This window comes from Oreochromis aureus, linkage group 15 (assembly GCF_013358895.1).
Source record: "Oreochromis aureus strain Israel breed Guangdong linkage group 15, ZZ_aureus, whole genome shotgun sequence".
NCBI classification, from domain to species: Eukaryota; Metazoa; Chordata; class Actinopteri; order Cichliformes; family Cichlidae; genus Oreochromis; species Oreochromis aureus.
The window spans coordinates 6,316,675-6,334,212 of NC_052956.1; the positions used below are offsets into that span (position 1 = coordinate 6,316,675).

The 17,538-nt window shown below is 39.3% G+C and overlaps 1 protein-coding gene across 2 annotated transcripts; it reads right to left on the reverse strand.

The window, feature by feature from the left end:
• Positions 1-162: 162 nt before the first annotated feature.
• On the reverse strand, positions 163-17,162 carry tmem244 (transmembrane protein 244). Of its 2 annotated transcripts, none has more exons than XM_031755102.2 (7): positions 16,926-17,162; positions 8,581-8,687; positions 5,473-5,558; positions 5,275-5,351; positions 1,371-1,496; positions 1,034-1,078; positions 163-825 (listed from the first exon to the last, which is right to left on the reverse strand). In XM_031755102.2, the coding sequence occupies exons 2-7, from the start codon at positions 8,671-8,673 to the stop codon at positions 728-730; spliced, it is 525 nt and encodes a 174-aa protein (XP_031610962.1). In that variant the 5' UTR covers positions 8,674-8,687; positions 16,926-17,162; the 3' UTR covers positions 163-727. The 2 variants fall into 2 exon arrangements, with proteins under 2 accessions (XP_031610962.1, XP_039455324.1); XM_039599390.1 differs by lacking the exon at positions 16,926-17,162 and adding an exon at positions 16,479-16,595.
• Positions 17,163-17,538: the final 376 nt, after the last annotated feature.

Sequence of the window (17,538 nt, forward strand, 5' to 3'; positions counted from 1 at the left end):
CCCTTTTGAACTATTAACTATTTTGAAACTGGGGTCTGTGTTGTTTTAACAGACACAAATCGTCATCCTACTTTAACTGCCCGTTGATATAAAAAAGACACAGACTACAAATAGAGACACACAGATAAAAAAAAAAAAAAAAAAAATAATAAAAATGTCCTTGCTCATAAAACCTTTAATTCAAATTCCAAATAGATTTTAAAAATTGTAAATATAACAAACATTATTTTTGTGTAGATGTGCACTGAGTTTATTTAGACAAAACTGTGTAGCCATAGCTGAGCAACAAATTATATGAGAATATATGTGACAAATTCTTAAGCTTACACTAACATAAGAAATAATGATAATAAAAAAAAAAACAGACAAAGACTATCTATGCACACATATCAGTCAGTAGATTACAGGTAGTATATAATTCACACTTTTTCCAACTGTGACATCTGCTTAAGCTTGTTTTTAAAGTTTTAAGTGTGTAAAGAAATGATACAAAACTGAAATATAATAAACTGTACGAAAAGGTTAAAAAAAGATGTTAAATAGACAAAAGTAGGCCATTTGTACAAAGTGGGATCAGACTATTACTTGAACTGAGCTAAGATGGTAAGGAAACAAAGTCAGTCTTGTGGTTCTCTTTAGAATATGTACAGTATATATAACTTTATTGACATACTTTAGTTGCTAAGACCAGTAATAACACTTTCAGCAGTGAAATGCTTCATTTTCATCAGAAATTCTGCAGTTCAGCCGGATAGACAAAGTTGCTTCTGAAAAATTTGTAGGCCATGAGCTGTCCTCCAAATATCATCATCACCAGGCCTATACCTGAGGAGAGAAGAGTTAAATCACTGCAAGAGCAGCTGAATCTGCAGGCATGATGGAAGTGAGCTATGGTATGTCTGGATAGAAGAAATGTAATATCTTGAAATAGCTTCGGAGCTCAAAAAACAAAGTGGATATTTTTTGTCTTCTGCAAATGAGATTGGAGACAGACGGAGGCACGGACAGAACAATGAAGGAGTACAAATCTTACCCAGAGCCATCCACCAGTGCTCAGCTGAAGGGAAGTCTGACATCACTGCAAAACACACCAGAATACAATTTAAATTTTGTGACAACACTTACTATCAAACTAATGAATACTGACTGTGACCTTGGGGATAAAGAGAAATATGAAAGCTTTATGCTTGGATAAACTGAATCCAGTTTAGCGGTGGACATTTAAATGAAATAGCGTCCGTGGGTTTATACGCTGAGCTGCAGCCTCTATATCCAGTTACATAACCAGGCCTCCAATCCTATCAGCTGTTCCGCTCAATTGATCCACTCTGTGTTTCTGTGTGTGTGTGTGTGTGTGTGTGTGTGTGTACCTGCTACAGTCATTGCAATGTGGAGAAGTGTGACAGTTATGGCATAATCCCAAACCCACTCCTCCACAATCCAGGCAAACACCAGTCCTCCCAAAATATAGGTCACTTCTGTGGAAATTACTCCGACTGCAGGAAGAAAGCAAGAAAGTGACACATCACCTTACAGAGCTGCTTTTGCTTTAACAATAAACTGCTATGTCCAGTCACATGCTACTGTGATAATGCTGAGCCACTATAAAATCACATTTTCAGACTGTTATCAGCACTCCTGATACTGAGCAGGAGCCGTTCAATCTTTTGTTCAGGTCAGGAGATTCCAGAAACAACAACCAATGAAAATCAGAGGCCTGACAGGATGAAGCTGGAGCCAGGGCTGCAGCGCAGTGACACCAGGGATGTCCAGAGAGACATGAGGATGATTGCTGGCTGCAGGCCCAGCAGTCAAATGCTAGATGGGGATATCAACAGGGCAAACAGGCTTAAATGTTTATTTGGAAGATTTGGCACACCGCCTTGCATTAACTAGCAATGCTGCCACCACCTCCGGAGACATGTCTGGAGAAGGTCCCTGTTCCGATACCACGAGGGCCCATCCCAATGTCAGCAACTCAGCGATCGCAGTCTGGTAGCCTCTTAGTTCACACATCAGGAAGGCTACCTGCTTGCATACGCACACACACGTACATACCAGGGTACACTATCAGATTCATGTTCTCTGATTTCTCCAACACCTTTAAAAAAGATGAGTCCTATGTAGGTTACTGCAGTGGTGTCCTGGATCATAGATTACTTTACCAGATATTATGAGTAATTCACATTTTTGAGCAGTACTGGAACAACACAGTACACCACAACCTGTTTACTTTCCTCTTTGAGCTGCAAGCTTGAGACTGAAAGTTCACAGCAGTCTTTTCTTGGATTAATGAGAAATAAATCATCTTATTTGAAGCTGACCTTTCTCTCCTAAGTAAGCCCATTTAGGAAAAATAACCTTGGTTATTTGGAGAATAATACAAGAAACACGAGGAGTTCTTTCACCAGGGTCAATGGGATTTCCTAAAGTTTCATCCTTAACAACCTAAATATGCAAAAAGGACATGAGAGAAAAAAGGGTTGCATTTTTCTGATTTCAGAATTTTTCTGCTTTACTATCTTGAGCTTCAATCCACCATCTGCCCGGAGTCTTTCTGTGTGGCATTCACATGTTCTCCCCATATCTGCATAGGTACTCTCTGGGTACTCTCACTTTGTCCAACAGTCCAAAGGTTGTTGAGAACATAACAGTGTCTATAGATAATATGTTGAAGTGCCCTAGTATTGAAATATGCATGGAAAAAATTAAATAAAGTTATGTGTACAGAACACCAGGAACAAAATTAGAGCAAATATAAAAATAAATACATTGGTATTATAACAAGGATTATTTTAATAAAATGCTAGAGGATAATAAAAATAACACTAAAGGTACATGGACTATATTAAATACTATTATTAGAAATAAACAAACCAAAGCTAATTACCCAGACAATTTCACAGATACGGTTATTACAAAAAGAAACGACTTAACAGGTTTAATGATTTAGTTGTCAGTGTGGGTTCATATCTGGTGAAGGAAATAAAAAAAATACACTGCCTGGGCAGAACAATGTAGGTGAGAACTGTGGACTAGAAAGTCCAAATTCAATACTTCTGGAAGTTGCAGAGATTATACAAGAAAGAGAGATTATAGCAATGTAAAAATAATTTTTCAACAGATAGTGATGACATTGATATGACTATACTGAAGAAAGTAATTCATGAAATTATGTGTCCAATTACATATATATGTAATTTAGCATTCAGAACAACTAGATCAACATCTATGGTAATGATGGAGTTAGTGTAAAATATAACCAAACAATAGATAATCAAAAATATGCAGTGGGGATATTTATTGACCTGAAAGAGGCTTTTGATACAATTGACGATAAAATATTGTTACAAAAAATGGAAAGATATAATATGAGAGGGGCCAAAAACAACTGGTCAAAAAGTTATTTTGATGACAGACAGCAATTTGTACAAATTGGTCAGTCAAATCTGTGTGCTTGAATATTTTACCTGTGGTGTCCCACAAGGTTCAGTATTGGGTCCCAAATTATTTACTATGGCATCTGTAGAGTGACAAACTTGTGTGCATCTATGCATGTGCATATGGATATGTATCGGTATGTAAGTATGCATTTATTTATGTATGTGTTTATGTATGTATGCATTTGTATGTAGATATGTATATTGTTACCATTTTGATTAAGAGATTATATGTAAATTTAGGGGCAGGACTGGATAAGCCACTGCTTCTTCCTGCTCACCTTTTGTTCGGGTTTATAGATCATTTTGTTGGGAATTTTTATTTCCATTTCCTGTGTTTGTTTGTTTTTTGAAATTTTAATAATTCAAAAAGAAAGAAAAAGAAAGAAAGAAAGAAAGAAAGAAAGAAAGAAAGAAAGAAAGAAAGAAAGAAAGAAAGAAAGAAAGAAAGAGCCCGTAGGCCTGAATGTGAGTGAGAATAGTTATCTGTCTCTCTGTGTTAGCTGTGTGATAGACTGGCAGTCTATCCAGGGTGTGCTCTGTCTCTCGCCCTATGACAGCTGGGATAGGCTCAAGCCCTTTACATATATATATATTTAAACACAAGAATCCACATCTCCCTCAAATTTGACAGTTTCCTTGTCCCAAGTTCTCAGTTATGTGTGCATTATATGCAGTAATTAAATCAGAGCCACTTTCAGGTGCCCGCTTATTCACAAGTGGTTGCCACAGTGGGTCTTTGAAGTCAGACAATTGTGAGAACAGATGGAATACGCAACGTTTTCTTTTAGATCATATAATCAAAATATGGTCAATGTGTTTTATTTTAAATCAAAACTTATTTATTTATTTATTTATTAAAATGTAATTATATTTACCCACAAATACTCCCGAATAAGTTGGTAACAAGTCAGGTAAGAAAAAATTAATTAAACTGCAAGTAAATTTAAGTACTTTATAAGTAATTTGAATGAATAATAAATCATTTTTAACTTCTGAAAAACAGGAAAGGAGCTAAATTATACTGTAGGTAATTTTAATTAAGTCATTTTAAATAGTGTGCAATTCCACGGTAATTCTGTGTAAAAACGAATGACTGTAGCTACTGTCTTTCGATGAATGCTGCAATGTGCCTGAAGATGCTTAATGAGTCTCTCTCTGTTGGGGCAAAAGCAAACAAATATAGAAAGGGCTAGCTCTGTCTATCGGCTGGAGCTGCAGTAGTCATGCAAAAGAAGCTGCTATCAGAACTCCCCCCTCAGCACAGTGTTCTGGTTAGTCAGAGGAGAATTATATACTAAACATGACTCACTGCAGCGCTGAACGTCACAGGAGGTCCTTGCTTCCTTCTTGTGGCTGTCAAGTTACACAGTTCCTCCTCTTTCTGATGAAGTAGTATAATTTTACAATTTCTACAGTCTTGAGCAACTGTTATGAAGCAGTTCCCCCGCAGGGGTTATTAAAGTTTTTCTGATTTCCATTCAGGCTTTAATGCACTAAAAACACTTAAAGAGTACCTATTATAGTCATTTACATCTCTTTCTGTAAAAAAAAACAAACAAACAAACAAAACACATTTTAACTTTATAGTTAAATGGAAATAGAAGTAATCTATTACCAGGAATGTGTAACTATTGAACTAAAGGTACTCGCTGTGGAGGAGAATAGCACATGTCTCATATGTTTTGGATTTAATCTGAAAAGTAACTGATAACCTCAGAGCTGAATAAATTCAGCATTTTGTAAAATACTGGCCTCTGAAATACAGCAGAATGTAAGTAAAATGTTGAAAAATGTTGTGTTCCTCTAGTTTTACTTCACAGCTGTAACTCACCCAGGTATTTGGGGTTCTGCCATGACGGTTGGGCGGTGTAGTCGAACGGAGCCAACAAGCTGTTGATTTCATGAACCCTGAAGACATGAAGCAAGAAAAGATAATGACGTGAGCACGAACAATAACAAGTCTGTTGTAACCTGCTTATCTGACTCTCTTATCCCACTGGGTCTCATTATCGTGTGAGTCTGAGTTTACCTGAGCAGTCCAATGCAGAGACTGACCGCGATGTAGTAGAGAGAGTAGAAGCACACCATGCACATCAACAGATTCTGCAGAACAACCTGAGGAGGGGAGAACGAAGACTAAACTGGTAAAGCTAATGAAGAAGCTATAAAACCTGCTGTGCTCCAAGTTTCCTGTACTGAAAAAATGTCTTTCTGAAGGAGCATAAAGAACAAACAGTAATTTAGATTCTGTGGTGAAATACTACTTATTTATAATGCTGCACCTTACTGGCAGCGTTTTTGCCTCATTTCTAACTGTTTGCGACAGAGAAGGCAGGACAGAAATATCAAGCATTACGGCTTTATTTTCACATTTTTCTGAGAAAACTCATCTGGAGCTGTTTACCGGAAAAGACACGGGTTATCTGATATATTGCTTGGCTCCTGAAGCTGACAGAAAATCACTGCTCCTCTCCTCCATCTTCTTCCTACGTGACCCAGAAAACTCCTGACAGCAGACAGTCAATGAGTGCTCCCTAAGGCATCCTTTTATAGATGACTGACTGCAACCTTTTCAGAAAATCAGTTATATAACACCCTAGGAGGGCCGATAACACCCCTCAGGGCTGACAGTTTGGCTTGTCAGACACAGGTAAAACTAATTACATTAAAAACTGGTTCCATTCCAGTCAGGTGTGCCGGTGCCAGCACGACGGCTCGCTGGCTTGCCGGCATACTTTAATGGAATGGGGTCATCGTTAATCTTATTAGTTACTGCTGTGATGCTGTGACAAGTCAAACGTCTGCAGATAAGATGAATAACAACTTTCACTGCACTTTCGGGTAAAATAAACAGGCACTTCTGGTTTCGAAGATAACAGGATACATAATGACGATTCAGGCTGCTCATGTTTTTTTTTGGACTCATTTCTTCATCACTAATGATAAATGTTAGATATCCAATACTTCCCACAGAGAAAAGTGCAGCTTTTTGTAGTTTATGCCCCCAAACTCTGGAACATCCTACCTAAAAATGTTAGAAACTCAAACTCTAGTGATAATGCCAAGAATCTGGGATTTGAGTAGGGTTTTTCATTCAATAGTAATAAATCAATCAAAATCGAGTGAGCAGTGGTGCATTTCATAATACCATCATACAGCTGTACCTACTGTTGAGTTCATCCACATTTAGTAATCTGGCAGATACAAAGAAAATTCCTATTTTCTTCATCAATGTCATACTGCCCTTACTTTCAATTTGATCCTTCTCTGTATTTCGTTCTGCCCCCTGTTTGTAAATATGCACGCATTGCTGTTCTCTGTTGAATGGATCTACATCCAAAATGAAACGGCAGTCTTATGTTGTTCATTACCTCAGATCTCTTTTCTCATTTAAATCTAGTAATTACACCACACAGTTGAATAAGCATTAGATATTCTCCATGTGTACACTAATGTTAGTAGAACTGCTTTCAGGTACTGCGCACCGCTCAAATAGAATGAACTGCAAACAAGCTCCGACAGCTTCAATATCTGATTATTTTTTTATAACTCTTCCAACATTTTCTCAATTCAGCTATTATTTCTTGTCTTTATTTAATCTTTGTTTATTGTTGTTCGACTGTTTCTCTGTTCTGATCGTGTACTTGTGTGATGTGTTTTCATTTTCTCAGGTCTCCCTTGGACAAGACATTGGAAACATTTTGTTTCTGTGACTGGCAGACTGATGTTTTAATATATAAAATGTAAGACATTTGCTGTAATAAGAAAATTGCAGCAGCATGAATGATGCTCTGTTTTTTTCTTAGGATTACTAAACTAACTCTCTAAAAAGCATGTAAATAGGCACCTCAGGCATATACTGTTCTGTACAAAAGTCTCGTGCCACCCCTCATTTCTTTATGTTTTAACAGGAAAGTGGGAGATTGGTTCAGCAATTTATTGAAAAGTGCAAAAAGAAATTGAAATATAGTATATATGTAAGTCAATATGACTGTTGCAGTGATGCCACAATGCTTCAATAAAGTTGAGGTTTGGGCTCTGTGGCTCGTTTTTTGGGGGGGTGGAGGTTTGGGGAGAATATGACTGATAGTGTTTCACTGAGTGTTTTTCAATCCATATATGCTTTAACAGCACTGGCAATGTGTTTGAGATTATTATGCCCCCACTTCCGCTGAGATCATTTCTGATGAGGCTTTGGTGAAAAGTAGATGGATCAACTGAAGGGCCAGATGCATCTCTCAGCTCCTGTTTTTTTGCTAACCCGAAACTGGTTCATCCCTTGAGTTAGGTCCTTTTTTTATGCTTAAATGATTCATAGGTCAGTAAGTCACTAAGTGACTTAAGTGGCTCAACAAAAAACAAACAAACAAACAAACAAAAAAGAAAAATATCCATCTGACAATGGTCAAGTACAAGGACTTGACTGAAAATGAAAGGCAGCCAATGTCCAAAGACAGACTTTGAAAGACCTGGAGAACTATTGCTCAACAACACTTTAAAAAATAAAACTTAAAAACAAGTCTAACTCCCTGGAAGCAGAATATAAAGAAAAGACTTTCTGTAAGATGATGTTTTTACATCAGCACAGATACTGTCTATGATTACGTCTCACTGTATATTTCAATCACAGTGTAAGCCTGTCCAAAACCATTAAAGTAGCTGAGCTCATGCTAATACCATCAGAGACAACTAAACACTTTGGCTACCTGTCTGCTTGCCATCTTATTGCCATCTGTTGCCATTGCGTGCAATAGGTTGGCAGCCTTATGAAATTTCCCCCTTGTGGGACTAATAAAGGTATATCAATCAATCAATCAATCTCAACCTCATTACAGATTATGTTTTTTTAAAGCATGTCCTAGAAATTAGCTTTGATTTCTAGGAATGCAAGCCTACAACCAGATGTGCAGGGCCACATACACTTATGGATTAGAAAATATAACATTATACCAAACCACTGTTAGCTAAATGTTAATTATGTGTGTAAGGAGGTGCTATAATTCAAATGATTGTCAGTAATTGTAATTTTCAGTAAGAAAATTACTACCAAGTTGGCTAAACATTTTGACCCTCCACATGAGGTAGTCTAAATGTATTCTAACCATTTTCTACACACAGTACTAGAGTATGTCCTTACCCAGGTATCACTGGGTGTAGTCTTGAGGGAGATGGGTCCATGGCGTTTTATGAGCGTGACTCCACAGCAGCGACAGCAGTAGTCCAACAACATGAATGGTTGCTGGTCTATATGAGAGAGGCAGCATGTGTATATCCGAGTGTGTGTGAGAGCATGTTGAGGGAAGAAAGGAAGGAGGGCTGGATTAGAAGAAATGAGATTACTACTAAGAAGACTGAGTCAATCCCAAAGTGGATGAAGGCAAACATATACATGTAGTCAGTATAGCTGTGAACACTTACACGTAAGTTAGAGGAAGGCTGTTGATTTTGAGACTTCAGGAAGTGCTACAGACATAAATTTATGTGGCAGTGTAGTAAACTTAATTTAGTTTATCACTCACAGGCTTTCTTTATTTTTCTATTTGTGTTCAAATAATAATGCCCTTACATTATAAAGGCAAAATGGTTCACTGAATAATAAAATCACTGATGAAAATGACTGACTGCCTCTCCCTGAGGCTGGTCTGGCCAGCGGTTTCTTCCTGTTAAAAGGGAGTTTTTCTTTCCCACTGTCGCCAAGTGCTTGCTCATAGAGGGTCGTGTGATTTTTGGGTTTCTTTCTAATATTGTTGGGTCTTTATAATATAATATAAATATAACCGTTAAACAACACCTGTTTTGAATGAGTGACTCTTGCTCAGGCTAAATGTGTAAATCATCCTTGAATTTGTTTTTTGGGAGGTGGAGGTTGGGGAGAATATTTAAACTTTTATTCTGCAGACAGTTTGTAATGTGAACACTGGGTGGCAGCATAGCCTCAAATGAACTTAACCAACACACACACACACACACACACACACACACACTGGAAGAGATGATAAGAGACACATGCAAGGGACTGGCAGCAACAGATAAGATGCTGACCATTCATATGTATATATTTGTGCTGTGTGTGTCACAAATCGTTTTTCTACATGTCTATTTTTGGCGTAGAGAAGAAAAAGAAAAAAAGAACAGATTGGGAAAATCTGGAGGGGGGACTGGGGGCTGCCAGCTGCTGACCATCCATCATCTGTCATGAACAGAAGCGAGAGTGTCAGACAGGAGACAGAGAAATGACAGCAGCTCCACGTCCTCGTATCCTCCAGAAATTACGCAGGAAACTATATTCAACTCCTCAGCGTCACAACATGCGTATCCCCCTTTGAGTGAGCGGTAAAGCAGATGCACGTGCGCCTTTGTGTGGAGTGTGGAGTTGACTTGGCTGCCACGGTAACCTGCATCATTGTAACCATGGTGATGGTGAGCAGGGGAGTAGGAGGGGGGGTTGCATGAAGAGTAAGGTGGGCGTCATAACTAGCTGTCCCTCTGCAAGCAGTTTGTGTGCTGGTACATTTTATTACTCTGAAGCTCTCAGGAAACTTCTCACACTCATCTTTGATTCTCTGCTAAACATTCAGAAATTAGCAGGATGGGAACTGAATGTGTGACTGTATTTTACCTTGAAGTTAAGGTGTTTGGATGATTGTACGTTTGTAACTGCAGTAATGAGGACTAAAAGTCAAAAAAATAGTAATCTCCCCCGCATTCGGCAGCTGGGATTAAAAGAACAATCTGTCATTTTGCAAAAACACACCATTCTGCTTCCTGGCAGAACATTTCAGTGAATGACAAATGGCACGCATGCTAAATATGAAGCCACAGCCACCAGCTTTGTTTAGAATGAGGAGGGAGATAACAGTCCACCTACCAGCAAAGCTAAAGCTCACCAGTTAACACATTATTTACATATTGCTTTCACCAGTTAGCAACAGCATTAAAACCACTGACACAGTGATTAAATGACATTGATTATCTTGCATCAGTGGCACCTGTCAAGTGGTGGGGATATATAACACAGCAAGAGAACAGTCAGTTCTTGAAACTGATGTGTTGAAAGCAGGAAAAAATGCTCAAGCGTAACAATAAGATCAACTTCAACAAGGGCCACATTGTGATGGCTTGACCACTGGGCTGGAGCATCTCCAAAACTTGTCTTGAGGCGTGTGAAGTGATATTTAGTACCCATAAAAAGTGAGCTAAGGAAAGACTGGTGAACACTCATCAGGGTCATGAGTGTCCAAGGCTAATGGATGCCTTTGGGAAGAGAAGGCTGGCCTGTGTGCTGATATTTCACAGAAGATGCAGTGTAGCACAAGCTGCTGACAGTCTGAATGCTGGCTGTAGCAGAAAGCTGTCAAAACACACAATACATCACTGGAGAGTATGCTGTTGGTTAGCCACAGACCGATCACAGTGCTGATCCTGAACCTGGTTAACTGCTCAAAATCCTTATAATGTTTATGTGAACATCAGAACAGCACCATGAAGCATCTGAAGAAGGTGGCTGATCTGGTGAATGACTTCTCCCTCTAAATCATATGTCTCTATGAAGTCTTTACATAGAGAAGAAATGGTTACAGGTTATGTTGAAGATAAATAGTAAGGAAACATGAACCTGGTATTCATGTGGATGTTGTTTTACTGTCCCAGAAAGTTGATTCTGTTCACCTGGATGTAACACTTACAGTAGAACAAGTTTTGTCACTCATCAGTCTCTTTTCTTCAACCTCATAAACAGTGCATTTGCTTGATCACTGAAACCAGCACCATTCACTAATAATGAGGTCAGTTTCATGATCCTTAATGACCAAAATGTCATGACCGGTGGCCACGGGTACTGCTCACAGAGAGTTGGGAAATGATTTAGATGTCCCCTCATGTGCCCTCCTCTTGGTTCAGACATGGTTGTTCCATTTTCACACAAATTGCCTCCTTGACTCTCCGCTTAAACCAGCATTCCTCCCTGTCCAGGATGTGTACATCCTCGTGATTGAAAGAGTGGCCACTGGCCTGTAGGTATAAATAGACTGCCAACTCCTGGCCTGACGAGTTAGTTCTTCTGCGTTGTGCCATTTGCTTCGCCAGAGGTTGTTTGGTTTCCTTGATGTATAAATCACGGCAATCCTCCTGCACTTAACAGCGTACACCTTATTACTCTGTTTGCGTCGGAGGACCGGATCCTCAGGGTGGACCAATTTTGGGGGGTTTAAAAGCCACAGCGGCTCTGTTCTGAGAAGAATATGCATCTCAGCTGTTCCAATACTCCTGACACCTAAGGGATCACTAAACGTTTTCGCTCAGGCTGCAGTTGTCCTTCTTCTCTCCTGAATTGCCTGGGGCTTTCTTTAGGTGCCTTCCCAACGTTAACAAATGCCCAGCTGGGATAACCACATTTACTCAGGGCCTTCTTGATATGTTTTTCTGCTTCCCTGGTCGCTCTATCTGTGTGGATGGTGTTCGCTCTGTGTTGTAGCGTCCTGATGACACCCAGTTTGTGCTCCAAGTGGATGATGAGAGTCAAACCTTAAATACTGATCCGTATGCGTTGTTTTACGGTACACATCAACGTTTAAATGTCCCGGATTACTGATGGAAATCTCACAGTCTAAGAAGGCTAGCTTGTCATTTTTCATATCCTCCCTGGTGAACTTGATGTGTTTTTCCACCGAGTTATCCACAAACCTCAACCAAAGGCTCAGTGGTGTTCCAAGATATGTTAACAGAGCCCTGTTTTCCACATCCTCCATATACAAACTGGCCACACTGGGTGAAACTGCACACATTTCTGTCTGGAATGGTGCTGGTTTCTGTCATTATGCAAATGTACTATTTTTAAGGTTGGGCAAACCTGCACTCAGTTGAGACTGAAAAAGTCAGCTGGATGACTGACGAAGCGTTTCTCCCACTAAAAACGCGACATCCAAATGAATAGAATCAGCTTTCACAGATTTTCTTACCTGGATGATTGAGTTATATGACTGAGACATTATATTACCATGATCCAGCCACCCATGTCAAAGTAATTTGACATGGGTTTGGGTTTCTGTTTAGTTTCTTTATTTTGAAAACTGCTTCACTGCCACCCTTGGTTCTGTTTGTTATAGTTTTCCAGCCATGCCTGAGTTAACTGCCTCAGTATATGTACTGATCACAGCTGTTGCCACATTGTCTTTGTAGTGTGCTGTTGAACTTTACAGACATTCCCTGTGTTCCTCATGTTTGACTTATTCTTTACGTTTGCCCTTTGCTTTGCTTTTCTATGACCTTTTTCAACAAAAATTGTTCACATATAACTTGGCGAGCACAATAAAGAGGGGACTTAACGCAATCAAGCAGGCATCACCTTTTAACTTACACAACTGAAAGGATCTACTGCTGAAGTCTTAATTATAGAGACATTATTACTTTTATCACTTATTTCTATGCCTCGGAGAAGAATTGAGGTAGTTGTCAATCATCTTAATCTAACCCTTAGCTGAGAAGTCATTGAGAATATCTATCAAGTTGATCTATTCATTTTGACAGTGTGACACTTGTTGCACTGTGTGAGAGACAAAAGCATCATTTCCATGAGTTAAAACTTGTCTTTGACTTTCAGAAAGCCTCACTAGCAATCCATTCATTATTTTCTTAACTGCTTATCCAGTTCAGGGCCATTAGGAGGGGATGGAAGCTATCCCAGCTGTCATAGGGTCAAAGGCCAGGTCCACCCTGGACAAGTCACCAGCCTATCACGCTCACAGGTCAGGGAAATACATAAAAAATTAAAACATGTGACAATGAATCTGTGTTTCAGCCCAGCTCACCTCAGGCTATCAGTGGTGACATAAGTACAGTAAAACCTTTGAAGCCCAAAGGCATTTTAGATGCATTTCAAGGCATTATGAATTATTAAGCCCGCACTAAAACTAAAACCTCAAAAGGCAAACAACAGGATGTTCTCTTACAAAATGTAACAAACCGTAAAGCTGGTCGCCTTTGCTTGTGATCCAGTCATAACAAATGAAACAGCAGCTCCAGACCTGATATGATACGAGTGTGAAAAATGGGAGCGATGACTCAGTTCAACAGCGTGCTCCTGCAACCAAAGGGACTGTTTACACCACATGAGTGAGCTTAAACAATCTGTGCTGCATCCACCGAGGAACAGAGATGAACATGCTGCGTCTCAGCTTTTTGTCCCGCTCTGTTTTTAAGGTCTCTGAAAATCATTTCAAAGCAGAGCAATAGGGAGGGATACTCATGAGCTCACTTGGGCTCATTGACCTACATGTCAATATGCTCTATGTGGGAGCTGAGAGGCTGTAATATCCATGCTGTGTGTCTGAATAGCACATAACGACACGCAGACGTGTTTTGCATCTTAATTTGTTTAAGATAAACACGCAGCAGGAGGAAAGAGAGGAAAGCATGAACAAATGATCAGTCAATAATGGGGGGAAAGAATCATTAGTGGCTGCTTTAAATCATTTGTCAGCTTGTTTCTTTCTCCTTTAGCCAATCCTCCAATCATGGCATGTGAAATGACCTGTGAATACCATCCTCTGGCTTCCAGCTCCCTCGCTGTCTGTCAATCTTTATTTCATCCTTGCAGATACCCTCATTTAAAATGATAAACAGTAAAAGGAATTTGAAAAATTCTCTGCTGTCCTTCTTTCTTTTCTTCCCTCTACCTCTCCTTCATCAACATTTTCTCTCCGCCCCCTTTTTCCAAATCTCCTCTCCTCTCAATTACATTTTCCCATTAATTATTTAGCTGCAGACTCTCGTCCACAGCTGCTTACAATAAGTGTAACACCAAAAAGTCAACACATTTTGTAAATCACATAATCTCAAGAGGGCTTGTAAACAAGAAGTGTACCGGTAAACAATGTAAGGCTTTGTTTTTCCCCTCTAACTCCCACGCTCTCCCCACGTCTTCTTCTGGTTCTCGCTGCCCCTCTACAGTATGTTTTCCTTTCAGTCCGTTATGCAATGCAAACAGAGCAACTGACTGACCACCGCGTCGGAGATGGCGCTTCATGGATAACTGTGGATATCGCCTGGAGTGTGTATCGGTTTGTATTTCAAGATGAGAGTTTTTGGTATGTTATAGGATCCAGATGTTTCCACAAAAAAATCAGAAAAAGCTGCAAAGCTGCGTGTTTGGGGATTTAAATAGGCCACATCTGTCACTGGGAGTGTGTGTGTGCATGTGGCACAAGAAAACGCTATGAGCTGTCGTTCATAATTAGTGAATTTATGGTTAACTGGGCCCTGTTTAAACTTTTTACTGTTAATAAGCAACTAAACGATAATGTTTACTGACTGGTTAACAAACGGTTTACAAAGACTGTCGGGATGTTATTGTTGATTTGTAACTGCTTACAAAATTTGTAAATGGTTAATAAATACAGTGTAGTGCATTCACATACATCATTTAGATTCTATTTAAGATTAAGATTACACACACTCAAAATCTGGATACCGTACAAAAGCTTAATGCAATTTGATATATTTTGCTAGGAAATGTGAAATAGATGAAGCAAATTATTGAAATAGGTAAAAACATACTAAAATATAGTATATAAAGCAAATAAGATTTCTATTCTAATAAGCTCAAAGTAAATATTTGCTATGATAACCTTTATTCTTCAACACAGCCTGAACTCTCTTAGGCAGCTTACTTGTCATTTCTTTAAGTAGCCTCCAGAAATAGTTCTCCAGGCTTCCTGAATGACATTCAAAGCCCTTATTTGTTTCATTGTCTGTCCCACACTGCTTCAATAATAATGAGGTCCAGGCTCCGGGGAAGCCAATCCATGACCGATTATCTTCTATTGTGGGTTTTTCTATCAGGTATGCTTTTTACTACATTAGCAATGTGTCTGAGATCACTGTAGTGCTGAAAAATGAAGATGTTTTCCAGATGGTATTGCATGGTGGATCAAAACCTGATGGTACTTTTCTGCAGTCATAATTCCATCAATTTTAAAAAGATCCCCAACACCACTGACTGAAATACAGCCCCAAACCACGACAGAGCCTCCACAGTGTTTTATAGATCGAGACACTTAGTGTTGAACTTCTACCCTGACCTCCTCCATACATACCAATTACGATTTGTACCACAAATTTCAAATTTGGATTCATCACTCAGTAACACCTGTGGCCACTGATGCAATGCCGAGTTCCTTTGTAATTTCTCCTTCACTTGTGCAATTTCTTCAAATGTTCCGAGGATTTACTGCACACATTTTTGGCTAATAGTGCATTGAAAATTCCTTTGTTGGTTCAAAAAATATTCTTTTATGTCTGTCAAACTGAGTTATCATTGGCATTCTTTATTTTTTTAAATGCCTAAAGATAAATTTAAAAATGTTTTTTAAAAAACAACAATGGTCGGTACAACTTCAGAAAGCCTGGAGAGCTATTGCTCAAGACTACAAGCAAGTCTACTCCTTAGAAGCAAAATACAGAAGTATAAACAAAATGTGGCTCAAGACTTTAAAACTGTAAAACTTAAAACTTTGGACTTTAAAAAGAACATTTAAGCACAGTAGACATGTCAGGTACTGATGTAGCACTTTTCTTGTGTGAACTGTTGGTGGCTTAAATACTGTGAACTCTTAGACAGCAGTTGTGTCCTGTTTTGCTTCACTTTTTATTGTTTACTTTTGCTTTGATGGCTCCTAGTTTAACCACCAAACTATTTTGTGAAAGTTGGGTTTAGGAAAGGATTGTGTTTTGGGTTAAGAAGAGATGAGCTGGGAGTAATGCTGTTCTTACAACTGGCACTAAAGACACGGTGTGAGTACCTGGGACACTACCAGCTTTGACTATGCAGCAGTATTCAAGGCTCTGGGTATAAGAACAAACCCACCAATCAGTAGCTCAGAAAATAACTCAAACATTTTGTGATCAAGAGGGAGTAAATAATATTCATCAGTCATTAATTACATAATAATTAGTCATTTACACTTGTTATTGGCATGAGTTGGATTGGGGTAAAGATGGTAAGGGTCACATTCAGGGTCAAAAATGACGCCTACATACCAGCACAAAGACTCCTCTGCATGTGTATGTTCAGCTGCTCTTGAGGTTTCATTTCCCACCAACTTAATCTGAGCCATCTGAACAAATAATGGGCTCTCTGTATTTCTTACATTTTCTCTCTCACACACAGACACACACCTACTGCTTATTGTTAAATATCTGCACAAATACCTTACATTCTCTTCTTCAGCTCCACCCAGCTGCTATACTTCCCTGAAACTCTTCCAGCATGTAAACACAGGAAATGACACACATACCAACATCTGTAACGTTTTTGCTGCTCACTCGCTCTCTCTCTCTCTCTCTCTCTGTGTGTGTGTGTTTAGAAAGAAAAGCTGACAAAGACACAGCGCCGAGTGCTGCATCTGGACATCTGATGTCTATTTACATGAAAACCCGGAGAATTAAACGTGCCAGTGCCGCAGTTAGACATAAAAGCATGCTTACTCTTCCTCGGCCTTTTATGGTTACCCAGTTTTCAGACTCCTGCTGCTTACTGTGCCCACAAAGATCTGTAAAACTACTGCAAGCGGATCCATGTTTGTCTTTGCTTAGAAAGCAATGACATGTCCATCTGTTTCCCCTCAGAAATCAGTCTCGCTTCTTGTCTTCTGCGCCCTACACATGCAAGAAAGTGCCCCGCGTGGAAGCCTGCCTGCTTTCCTTTCGTAAACACGCACACGCCCGAAGCGCACACATGCATATAAAAGTGCTACAGCGCGCGTACAATACATTCACCCCCATCTACCTCTCCCTCTCCCTCCTTCTCTTCCTCTCTCACTCGCTCACACATTCCCACAAGCCTATAGCGCTTTTAGAAGAAATGGTTGGAGCTGCCCCTTCTCTCTGCGAGTCAGCGGAATAAAACGCGCTCTACACTTTTCACCAATTTTCTTTACATGAAACTCCTTCCTTCTAAGACGTTTTTTGTTGTTGTTGTTTTTTTTAAAAAAATTTTTCCTTCTCCCTCTTTTCGCAAATTGAAGTTCGTTTTTCGAAACCAAGGATACCGGGAGTTTTACGCATTACATCGAGCCAGTCGAAGGAAGGGTATCATATC